This window comes from Chelmon rostratus, chromosome 6 (genome assembly GCF_017976325.1).
Source record: "Chelmon rostratus isolate fCheRos1 chromosome 6, fCheRos1.pri, whole genome shotgun sequence".
In the NCBI taxonomy this organism is placed as follows: Eukaryota; Metazoa; Chordata; class Actinopteri; order Chaetodontiformes; family Chaetodontidae; genus Chelmon; species Chelmon rostratus.
The window spans coordinates 13,411,879-13,425,123 of record NC_055663.1 but is presented as its reverse complement, the minus strand read 5'-3'; the positions used below and the strand labels follow the sequence as shown (position 1 = coordinate 13,425,123).

Genomic DNA, 13,245 nt, shown 5'->3' with positions numbered 1-13,245 from the left:
TCCCCTGTCTAATAGAGTGTGAAGTACAGCAACATTGTGCTACACAAAGCAAAACTCTTGGGTCTGTCACCAGCGTACTGTCCAGGGGCTGCACAAAAACACCACAGGCATGAACTCTTGACCTAACTTTTCAAACCTTCACCTTCGCTGACGCCTTACATCAGTTCCACCTCTCAGGATTTAAATTTGGCTTGAGTCTTGTTTTTGTGACCTTACACGGTAAAAGGCAGCATAAAAAACTCAGCGTGTCACTCAAAGTACATCACTAATTTGTGATCAAAAACTCCAATAAACAACTTTTCTCTGGCCAGTCAAGCGATTTCCCCAACGCAGCTCAAACGGGCCTCTGGTGAGTCTGCTTGTAATGTAAAAGGCCTGTTAATTCAACTGCCCACCAGTTAGTCCCTCTCTCATAAGCGCAGGTCTAATGAATGTCTTTAATAGGCCTATTGCCGCGTACCACAGTCCCTCTTTCCACATTAAGACCTCACACAACATTGTGTGCACTGTGCAATCTCAGCGCTGGTCAAACGAGGGTGTTAACTACCAAACAGGGAGACATCAGTTTATATATTTACTTTAAATAACCCCCCTGGGTATGACCCCTGACCTCTATGATAATGGGGGCCAGCAGGAAGAGATTGCCTGTGTGAGCTGGGCTCAGACCACTGGTCATTAACACTGCACTTTATTGGCAACTGGCACTGGCATATAGATATGTGCGCACCACTCATCCTGATCCATATTCAAACTCACACACCAGAACTGCCTACCTGTGATGTGTGCAAAGACACACAACAATTTGAGAGTCTCAGGGTCTCCATAATGCAATGGACTGGAAGAATAGATGTCTAATGTGATCTGGCTTGCATGTATCTGCACAGACCACCTACTAACCATAATATGCTTGAAATTACAGCAGGATAAATGCAGTTTAAAAAAAAATCACAAGTGAAAACAAATTACATGTGTTAATTACGGACCATTCAGTAGAAATTGTATTAGGGGCATTCTGTCAACGCTGTCCTCCATCAATTACATCCCGATGAAATTGCACTGCATTCAACAATATCAATATCCAGGTAATTTCATTTCAAAGGACAGGCAATTAAAGCAGAATCGGGGTCAATGGAACACAAAGCAGCGTGAAAGCCACTGACTAAAGCACTTAAAAGCAAGGGAGTGAGAAACGAGAGAAGGAAAAGAAAAAGACTCTGATTACATTTCACCTGTCAATGACACGCTGCAGCAGCATTATTGTGCATGTGTGTACGGGTGTGTGTTTGTCTCTGTGTGTTTACAGAACTGTGCGTGTACGCGACACAGAATTGTCTGTGGGCATGTATGCACATGCACATGAGTGTTGTGTGTGTGTGTGTGTGTGTGTGTGTGTGTGTGTGTGTGTGTGTGTGTTATGCCTGAAGACATACGTGCAGTAATAGAGTGGTGGTAGACTCAGACAGCTGCCCAGTGCCATTCACAGCTCAGAGCTCCCAGCCTCCACTCTGCTCTGTTCGCCTTCTGATGAGAATTAATGTACTCTGACGTCCCCTGGGACTTCCCCACTTCCCCCCCTCCCCCCAACAGCACAGCTAATGAAGAAATACAACCTTGCCAAAATACTGAGGTGGAGAGAGCGAGCGACACAGACAGGGGAAGACTGAGAGACAACATGAGGGAGGGAGAAAGAGAGAGAGAGAGAGGCAGATAAACAAATCACAAAAAGTGAAATGCAATATACAAAAACCAGGAGAGGAATTCAGGGGACAGTAGGGTTAAAGGCAGGTCAGTATACTTCAGTGTGGATGGGAGGGACACATGTAAGAGACAGAAGGGAACTATTGGACAGGGAAGCCACTGTCAGGTTTGGCTGTGACCCAAGACACGTGTCCTGGATGGCCATACCCTGCCCCGGGGCTGCTACGGGCAATGACTGCCCTGCCTCTCCCCAAGGGGCTCCCCTGACACTCACACACACACACACACACACACACCCACACACACACACACACACACACACACACACACACACACACACACACATCGCCAAGAGACCTGAGGGTGGATGAGCAGTATGGATGACAGAATACACGACCCCAAAATAGCAACTGTGCGACAGACCACAGGACGCAAAACGCACGCCGTAAAAGCTGACCACAACAAAATAAGTGCCACAAAGTCTGGTAGTCTGTTCCACCAATGTCAAGCAAATCGACACAAATACACACACTCACTCCTGGGGCCTTGTCCATATGGTGTCCATCAGAAACAGTTTGGGTGTCCTTTAAGTGTAGTGTGTGCAGGAAGTAACAGCGATGAATACAGTGATCGGCCTGACTGACAGACCCCGTTTAGACCTCATTTCTTTTTACTTATTTGTTTCTTTATTCCTGTGTTTCCCTTTCTTTCTCTGTTTTTGACCAAGAAGAAAGAAAAAAGCTCCAAAAGCAAAAATTTAGTCATGATTTGTTGTCTTGTTCATGTGCTGCAGGTAAATAATCTGTAGAGTGGCAAAAAAAAACATATCAGGAGAAACAGGAAATTCAGAAAAAAATGAATAATTTAGTTTATACTCACAGTTTCTTGGCCTTGAAAGAGTCTGCAAACTCTCTAACACTGCGGAGAGAGGCCAGGTCACACATCATGGCTTCTACTCTTGCTTTGTGCTGCAGAGACAGGAAACACAAAAATACAAATGTAATAAAGCAACACCGTCACCAGCGTTATTTATGGTTTTTGCAAACTGCCACTGTTATCATCACCTTTAGCAATAAGAAACACTTATCGAAAAGTCCACAATAAAAATAAAAGTAACCCGGTGTGAATAGTAGAGATGCCTGTAAGTCCTAGAAGAAGGATTACTCCTCTATTGCTCTTCTCGAGGCTTCTTCCTTTTATTCTGAGTTAAAGGTTGTTTTGTGTGGATGGAGGTTCTTAAAGGATAAAGGATGTTATAGATATACAGTATGTGAAGCCATTCAAGGCAAATTTGCTAAACAGTCACAGTCCTGTCTAAAGCCTCCTGAAGAACTCCATAGCGTTTGAAAGCATCTCCTTGCATGTGCGTGTATGTATGTGTGGCTCATCTTACACCATATGTTGGTAGACAGGGTGAGGATAGGAGAGGAGAAGAGAAAGATAAATGACTTAAGAAGTGAATGCATAGCTGCATTTACACACCGACGAAGACAGGCTAAATATTCATCATCCTCTCCATCCCACTGTAGCATTGTGCTGCGGGGCGAAGGCCTCAGCAGACACGCAGGCTGGCCTAAAGGAGCATATCACTTTTCTGACAGCACACAACCAAAGTGTGTCAGTTTAGACTTCTTCTCTCACCCCCTTCTTGCCTTTCTCTACATCTTTATCAGTACAGGCCCTCTCAACAAGACAATCCAGGTTCAATCTCCCTACAACATATGAGCTCACACAGGACCTTGGTGTACGGGTGCGTGCAGCGTGAACGGAGGTGCAGCATGTTCTGTTCAGACTAACGGTCCATTAGACTTATCCCTCATGCTGGAGAGGGAAAAGGAGTGAGATATTGCTCCCAGGGCTCCCAGCTGTGCTCTGTGTTCAGCAGCGCCAGGTATTCCCGATGCCACCTCTCCCTTTCATCCTGCCCACCATCCCTGAGGAATGTTGTCAGCTCACGTTACACTCCGGAAGAGCATTCAGCGTTCTGCTCCCGTGTCAGACTTTCCCACAGATCTGATCTCCAGTCTGTGGGCATCATATGGGAATGCCTTTCCCTCTGTGTGCCTGTCTCTGCAGAGCCAAGTGTACACGGCACTCGCAGCAAGGACGCTCCATGGAGCAGTGAGCACAAAGAAAACAAGAAAGGGTTAAGAGCGCCTTCTGATGGAAATGTGATTCTTCAGGCATTTTACAGACACCTTAACTGCCCCTGGGCATATTTATACATGCATACACAGGCACACGCACACACACATTCACACACAACAAATTCAATGTTGTGACTCAAGGGTAAAACCACGCTATCACACCATTATCTATGCCTGAATTATTCTCTTGATGCTACTCTATACCATTATATGGATGCTATTACAAAGCATTAAAGGGCTGATTATGGCTATTATAGATATGATTATAGGGTACCTGCTTATATGATCTGCACACAGCAGTAATCACAGGTGAGAGGAGACAACTGTCTAATTTAATGACTTGTATGTGCAGCATTCACACTCCTAGCCACTCTTGCACAGCATACATACACAGAACTGCAGGTCAAGCAAAAAGGGGTCAGCTGGTCACCAAGCATTCGGAGTATTTGAATGAGTGATATAACGTGAAGAGTTTACAGTAAGCTTTCAGTTGCTCTTATGAAATGGGGAATTGAATTTGGAGGAAAGAAAAAAAGAGACATTATTCCAAACAAGGTCAGAGCAGGCAGCGGTGTGATCATTAACAGGTCAGTCTAAGGCCTCCTCAACAGGGTAGCCCTCCATGTGCGTATGACCAGCAGAGAAGATGAGAGCAGGTGTCAGCTTGACGAACACATATCCCCTTCTCTAGAGAAGGAGGGGGTGAGGAAGGAGAGCTGGAGTAATGGGAGACCAGAGGGAGCATAGAGGGGGGTTGAAGGGGGGCCACTGGAGCAAATCCAGCAGAGAGAAGGTGAGCAGCCTGCCCGCCTACCCTCCCCCTGCAGATTGAAGTCTTGCGAAGAAAATAAAGTTTATTGCCTGGAAAGAGGGGGGAAAAAGCATGTAAAAAGCATTAAAGCGATGGAGGTGAACAATTAGACAGATGGCCAGGTTTTGGAAGGAGAAGAGGAAAAAAGGGGTAGAAAAAGAGAGGAAGAACGCACAGACGCAATCGTTCAGGGTTTTTATGAGGACCCTGACAACTCCTGGTCTCTTCAAGGACGAAGGAAAAGTGAGAGGCAGCGAAGCCTCTCTGGTTAACTCCGGAGTAATCGCTGAGTGTGCAACACCGCAGAGCTCGGCTCGGGGTGACAGAGCTTACCGCCCCCAGCTACACACAACCTATCGCTCCATCTAAATGCAAAAGGCTAATTGTGAACAAAACACACGTGTAAATACGCTTCTTACAGCTTGAACAGGGGAACACTAGAAACCAACTGCACGTCCATCTACATGACTGCGCATCCGCAAAAGAGCCACACGATCGGGGAAAGAAATCAGCAAGGTCACCACGATGATAACATGGGCATCAGATCCCTCGGCCCTCCAACTCCTGCCGCCACCTCCCACCCCCCACATTCAGCCGTCAACCCAAGAGAACAGCCGTCTGTAACATGACAACCTTTACAACTTTCACTAAGAGGAAAGGAAGAGAAAAAGTGCGGCTTTGTCTGTGTGAGTGGAGGAAGTTGGCCTCTGTAGAGGTTCTCCTCGTCTCTCCTGGTGTTTTCCACGTGTGTTGGGGAGTGACGTGGTCACTGCTGTGGAGAAAGATGGAGACAGAGTGGGGGATGGAGGGGGGAAGAGCCCTAATACAATTATAACTGGGGCCATCCAATCCAATAAAATGAAGAGGTATTAGAGCAGGGGAGCCCCATCCTGTTCAATAAGACACTGGACCACTCTACTAACTCTTAAAACACACACATGTAGGCATACTCACACACGCACACACAGGTACACACACTTCGCTGACCCCTTTAATAGCATAGCAGCCACCCCTAATGGACGCAAGCAAGTGGAACCGCCAAATAATACACTGTCTTAATGCACTAGGCTCAATCTCATCCCCCCTCTCCCCTTATCCTCCTCAGCCTTCCCTCTCACACTTTAACCCCTGTTTCCATCTTCCTTCACCTCATGCTGCCCCCTCACCACCTCAGTTCCCCTTATAGATCACCAATGCAGGGACAACACTTAAGAAATCAAAAGTACCCCCATATATACAAAGCACTTACCCTGCAGACCCCGGTTAACACCACAGGCATCGAGAAGGAAGGGAAGGGAAGACGAAAAAGTGCACTACTTCCATAGTTGGATGTGGTTTCAATTGCTCCCTCTGCATATGAGATACCTGATTTAACTATAAAGCAGGAGCAGTATTACAGTATATGAGCTTATTTTAACCAGCAGGTGCGGAGCTAAGGTGTTGTAATGGTGGTGAAAGTGAATGAGCAGAGAAGACACCATGTGAAAAGGGCACCTTATAAAAGCAATTAGAGAAATGACTTTGAGCCCCTCTTCTTGCTCTGTAGATTAGAACAGGCCTCGGAGGGAGGAACGCAGAGGAACCCAGATCTGTATGACCTTGTCCACAACACGCCACACTAAATTGGTCATCAGCTTTTAAGACTGTATTTTATCACAGACATATATATTTTTAGCAAAAAGAAAAAGAGAAAAGGAACGGGGGTGGGAGGGCCGTGAATGTTCTGGTCGTACATCATCCTGTCACAATTATGACGTTTGTTCATAAATACCAACCAATTTCCTCTCCACCTGGCTAAGTCACATGCGCTTGTGCTTATGCACGCGCCACACACCAACAAAGAAATATGGACACACACCACGTGCGGCGAACGCACATGCACGCCGCAAATAAAGAAACAGACACATCTGGCTGGGCGCCCTACCACGGGTCTGAGAATTGACCTCCACACACAGACAAAGAGACTCAAACATGCATTCAAGTACTGAACACACAAATACACACACTCTACACATGACAAACACACACAAACAAACAAATGCACGCGCACGTACACATCCACTCACTGACGAGCACACACACTGCAATTAATAGGGAGGCAGGTCTCTGGTGAGGAAGAGAAAGTGCCTGTTCAGCACATACAGGCAGAATATGCAATTTCCTCCAGTTAAGTCTGTATTAAATTGATTTCTTCTTTCTCTGACACGGACTGGGTTTTTCCCCCCTAATGAAAGCTGGATAATCTACAGGTTTTCCCTTTCCTGAAATCAAGTTACAAATCAAGCAATTGCAGGGGCAGATATGGGAAAGGTGAAGGAAGGACATGGGATGATTTTCCAGATGAGAAACATGGAGAATGAGGCACAAACGTGCTGATACTCTTAACACGGACATCAGGGGCACCTCACACACACACACACACACACACGCACACACGCACACACGCACACACGCACACTCCAAGGCCAGACCTCGGTTAAGTAATTGCTGACATTTCCATTCAGTGACGTACTAAGGCTACTGCAGGCCATGTTGGTAAACACAGCATTAATGACTGTAATTAATGGAACACATTAATTAGTAAGCACTTCAATCAGTTAATTGCTCAGTCAAACCTGACAAGGAGTCATGTCGAGGCTGCAAAGAGACACTGAGCACAAAGAAGGAAAAAGAAATAATCATAGATAACCTGTGATTTTTATCCTAATTTATTTTCTTCAGTTTAGTGAAAGTAAGCAATAACACAAAATAATATTTAAAGAAACTCCATTCCAACTCCTCCATTAAAAACGGACTTAAGCAAATGTATTAGTAAGTATTAGCAGCAATATGAACTCTAAATAATGTAAAAATACTCATTATGCAGACAAAACAGCAGTGTTAGATAATTACAATTACACTTTATATTATAGAATTATTATTTCTGATGTATTAAGATGTAAGCAGAATTTTTATGTTATACTTAGTCGAGGTAAAGCGATTTTAAGCACTTTATATAATGCTGTGTAATGTCATTTATTGTATAGTGATGCATTATATTTTATATGCTCATTATAGGTTTTTTAAAAATGTTCATCTGCATTGTAACTATTAACTTTAACTGTCAATTAAATTTAGTGAAATAAGAAAGGGCAGTATGTCTCTGAACTGTAGTAGAGTAGAAGAACTCAACAGTGTCAAATGGAAATACTCAAGCAAACTATAAGTACAGTAGTAACTGAGTAATTTCAACCACCACATATAATATTCTATACTATAGCAGAGTGTAAATCCTAAAATCTATTATATTAAATGTTTACAGAATGAAATAAAAACTGACAGTACTGTATGTTCAAAGTTATCATGGAAAAATAATAATAATAATAATAATAATAAATAATAAACTATTATTCACCGCACGTGGTGTGTAGCTGTGGTTACATATCAATTACAATCACTCACATGTAAAAACTCCTTGTCTGATAAAGTGAGAGAACAGTTTGAGCAACAATAAGATAGTTGAGAAAAAGTGGAATAATTTTTCAAAAGCAGAACATTTTAAGGAGAGTGTGAATGTGAGTATGTACACAATATTGTGGCTTCAGACGTAATCAAGCCTGTTACTGTCTTGTTATTGAGGATTTCTTTACCTTTCAGAGGAGAGACAGACAGGTCAGAGAGAGAAAAATAAAGACAGAGAGGGAGACAGAGAGAGTGTGAGAGCCCGACACACACACACACACACACACACACACACACACACACACACACACACACACACACACACACACACACACACACACACACACACACACACACAGAGAGAGAGAGAGAGAGAGAGAGAGAGAGAGAGAGAGAGAGAGAGAGAGAGAGAGAGAGAGAGAGAGAGAGAGAGAGAGAGAGAGAGAGAGAGAGATGGGAAATGAAAAGGACAGGGCGGTCATCATAATTGCAGAGTTTGCTTTTCGGATGCAGACAGACCAGGGCCATGGGGCCTGAGGCAGATATCAGATTCCACACAAACACACACATACCAACGCACATACAAACTTGCACATGCACCCATACATACGAACACACACAAGATATTCCACAGCCAGCCAGTGTTCTTTCATTAAGGCAAAGGCTGATATCATTTCAGAAGTGTTTTTAAAGTGTTTTGTGTGCCTCTGTGCTCTATAACAGATAAAGAGTGAATTGGGAAACATCCAGTTTCAATCCTAATAATATTATTTCATAAACCTGCTCTGTGTCTTTCTGCCTATCTGTGTGTGTGTGTGTGTGTGTGTGTGTGTGTGTGTGTGTGTGTGTGTGTGTGTGTGTGAGCGCGTGCGAGTGTGTGTCTCAGTTTCTTCTTCACTTCTCCGCTCCTTCCGTCCAGCTCGGAGCCTGATCAGATTTACATTAAAAAGTGATGGAGATTTAAATAATGTGTCTATGTTCTCAGAAAGACATTAAGAGATTTTCATCTTACTCTCCTCTTCCTCTCCGTCTCTCTTCCTCTCCATTTCCTCACCCTCTCCTGCTCCTATCTCCCCCCTCATCTCACCCACTCCATCTCCGCCAGATTCGCAGACAGTGCACATTTTCCTGCATGTCTTCAGTGTAACCGATACCCCTAACAACCAGGATTTTAATGCGATCCATATTGCTCCCTAATATTTCAGATCTCAGAAAAAGCACTGGCAATTACATATTTACACCCAGCTTATTTTGCAATTCTGCACAGGGACTTTAGTCTGGCTGCACGGCACATGTAGACTTAGATGCTGATTATGTTGTGGTTAGATAACAATAAAGCCAGAGAAAAACTTCTAGACCCCGTGCACTTATCCTCTACATACAACTTTCTATTTGGGGGCGTCAGCAACAAAGCTCATCACTCTCAAGTACAAAATAATGTGTTCTTTTCAAGTGTGGCATTAATGTGATTGTTTTATCTAAACCTGCTAGTTTTACACTGTTTAATTTCTCCCGAAACACTCGTGCCTTGTACCATATATCCGGAGGTAAAGTACCAAACACACTCGCAGAACAGCGCACATTTACACATGTGTATGCTGCTGTAGTGAGCACACATCGCTGCACAGAGATGATAAATTAAGCCCCTTTGATTTGGTTACCCGAGCTCCTTTTGTATCAGCTTTATAAAAACATAAGCATAACATAATTGAATAAGAAAAGAATCTGGCAATTAAGAAACATGGAGGCCTTTGATGTGAGTAAGTGTATAATAGGCCTTTTGATGAGGGAGTGTTCTACACTCCGCAGGGTCTGGTATGCACTTTGATTAAAAGCTCTTTTGTTTGGCAATATTCTAAACTGCTTACCATTTTCCACTGTCACAGTAGTTTAGCCTGGAAAAACGAGCAATGGTGCCTTTTTTTCTCTTCTCTCTGGAATAAAGTCTCTTGTTTTCTCTGGTATGAAATCACACAGCAGTGATAGTGAGCTAGCATTACAAGAGGAGCAAATGAATGAAGGGGATCACATGTTTTAGAAGGGGAAATAAAAGGGGGGAAAGCAAAAGTCTAACAGTGGTACTATCAGATATGAAATAATAATTATTGTTATTAGATATGAGGATAATTTTCATGCTCATGACCACCAGCTGCTGTTGTTTAAACACTATTTACATGATCTACGCTGTCTGTTGATAAGGTCATGTGTTTTTGCATTCTGTTACAGAGTTACACAGATTTGAATAATAGGATTTTCATCATGCATCTTTAGCCCCTTGTCGCCTGATAATAGCCTGAAAGACTCGCGTTGAACAGCGTAATAAATGCATCATGTGACCTAAGCAAAGGTCGAGGGTCAGCCAGCCACAGATTGTCAACGGAGCGCTGGCCTGACAGAATAAATGATGCCTTGTAAACAAATTGAGTTATTGCTTTAATTCATGCAGTCTGATTAAATTTACTGAGGGAAGAGTCCTTCACAAGGGAAAGGAGAAGCGAAGTAACGGCAGCGAGGAGGAAGCAAAGAAGGAGAGGAGGTGGACGACGGGACAGGACAACTTCTCCCTTCATCACTCCATCCCTCGACATCTTTGGCTCCACTGACGGAAAGTAAGTACATTAACAATCCCGATCAACTCACAAGACTGTGCGCTGCTTTCCATAGACAGCGAGTCTTCCTTTGGTCTCTCAGATAAATGTAATAAGGTTGTGTTAAATAGAGTTGGGCCGGGCCACGAGGCTGACTGCCCGCCCTGGCACCAAGTGAGTGACAATAACCAGGAGACAGATCTGAATTTCATAAACTCAGACACAGACAGTTTGTCTGTTGCATAAACATTTTAAGAGGTTCAGGTAATTGAGAAAGGAAAGAAAGTGTGCATAGGAGTAAAAACAGTATGGGCCCAATTAGGCGGCACCTAGGGACTGAGGATGTGTAAATCTGAAGAAATCTTTGAAGAAATATGTGTAAGCTTATTGTAATGGGCAAATGGGAGGGCGCATCTCCTATGGTACATCCCATGAACCTAGAAAACCCTGAATGAAACATCAGTATTAAGTTTGGTCTATCGCCCAAAGCTGCATTACGTCTCTCCTCAGTTTGCTCCTTAATTCCATCGGCGTAATCCCACATTATTGCCCTCTAACAGTACCCTAAACGGAGAATAAAAAGTTTGCTCCCCTCTAGCAGTGTATTACCAGGAAACAACAGGCCCTCTCCTCATTAAGTTATAGATATAAATGCTCCAAAGCATGAAATTACCCCCGAGCCTCCCTCTCCAAATAACCTGGTTTGCAAACAAATGATCCGAGCACAAGCAGTAAAAGGCAGATTATTAAAATAATAGGAGGGATTTAAATTTGCATCCACAGAACAATTCAGCAAAGGACTATGCAATTACTCCTCCCCCTCCTCTTCCCCTGTTCATTCCACCTTTCCACTGGCAAGCCAAGCCCCTCACACTTTATTGTGTCCATCTGTTCTTTCTAAGAAACAGAGTTTGAGTATCTTCAGGTGTGTCTGTGTGTGTGGATGTGTGTGTGTGTGTGTGTGTGTGTGTGTGTGTGTGTGTGTGTGTGTGTGGTCAACCACAGACGTATGTGCACTTGTCTGGCAGTCTGGATAATGTTTACCTCAATCAAAACTACAATCAATTTACATACTCATACTTCTTATTCTCCTCGGCCCACACCCTTATTTCTCTATTCCTATCTTCCACTATGATAAATATCCAACTTTATTCTGAGACAATAACAGTCCCTCCTCCTGTGCTGGAGTAAATGGGGAGCGATGAGAGAGTGAGGTGAACAGGAACGGACAAGGCAAAGGGTGCTCAGGTCTGCATTACCTCTGAGTTATGGCCTCCATTTGCATCTCAATCAGCCTCTTTGGAGAGCCCACCACCTTGGTAACACCCCCATCACACCACAGCCACCCCGGGTAATCAGGGAGATTTAGTGGGACTGGCAGCCTACCGTGGGCACCCCCTGGCTGGGGCTCGCAGCTCATTCCCAGCCCCTGGTCCTGCTAAGGGCCCTCTGGGCCACATCCAAACACAGGAGAATGGCAGCACTTAACAAGACTGAGGAAGACCAAAATAGACGAGCAGCAGGAACGGGCCATAAAACAGAGGGAAAACAAAGCACCCGAGTGATTGTAATAGATGTTCCAGCAAGATGTCTGCATAGTGTTCTGTGTTGCTGCCTCATTATAGCAGGAGAAAAAAAGAAAACAAACTTGAACTTGTGACCTTAGGTGAGATCATTTTATCTCAGAGTTGATGATGGCACTGACACCATCCCACTGCTCCCCTGCAGCAAGAGCAGGCTCTCTCTAGCATGTAATGGGAGTATGTGCACCCACAAACACAAACATGCACACACGTGCACACAGCTACATGGTGCGATTTGCAGATAGTGAATGCTCCACTTGAGAGTTGCCTCTCTAGTTAGCGCTGTCTCATGGCTGAACCCTGCTAAGGTATTATTACCTACACTCAGCCCTATTGATATTGTGACTCCAGCATCTGTTCAGCTCCTTGTTACTGCCTAGACCCCAGCACAGCATCCAATCTGCCTGTGTGCATGCCGTGTGTGTGTCTGTACCTGTTTGTTTATTTGTGAGTGTATCCCAGACCTCTGGGGTAGAGAGTAGTCACTGTGCACAGTAGAAGGCGAGGGGCTGAGGAGGCTAATAGAGAAACACTCGACACACCAGGGGCCTAATCAAGTGCGAAGGACGCGTACCCATAGCTCCAAATCTCTCTCTAACACAAACGCACTCTGGCCTTTCTTCCTCCTCTCCTTCCTATAATCTCACTGATACTCTAAACTCCACACTGCCTCCACCGACACTGTGTCACACAAAGGCTTTGTAAGCAAAGCTTATAAGAAAAACAACAACGAAAGAGCAGGCAAGAGCGGAAACCAGACTTAAGCTGCAAACGCAGATGGCTCAGGTGAGCAGAGGAAAAGACGAAACAAAAGGGAAACTGGATGAGAGCAAGGACCGAGGATGGAGAGACTCAGAATGAGGAGCTGAGTTTCAGCTATCAGAATCAAGTATTAGTAGGGGAAAAAAACTGGGGAGTGGGCAACATTAATCAAAGTGTTCACCTAGTGGGCAGCCATATGGCAGATCAGCACGCCA

The 13,245-nt window shown here is 44.3% G+C and overlaps 1 protein-coding gene across 1 annotated transcript in view; it reads right to left on the bottom strand.

The window, feature by feature from the left end:
- wwox (WW domain containing oxidoreductase) overlaps window positions 1-13,245 on the bottom strand; it is a 126,603-nt gene that overhangs the window by 89,340 nt on the left and 24,018 nt on the right. The window contains exon 6 of the mRNA XM_041939201.1: window positions 2,578-2,666. Within this exon, the coding sequence (XP_041795135.1) occupies window positions 2,578-2,666 (89 nt within the window). The remainder of the gene's footprint in view (window positions 1-2,577; window positions 2,667-13,245) is intronic.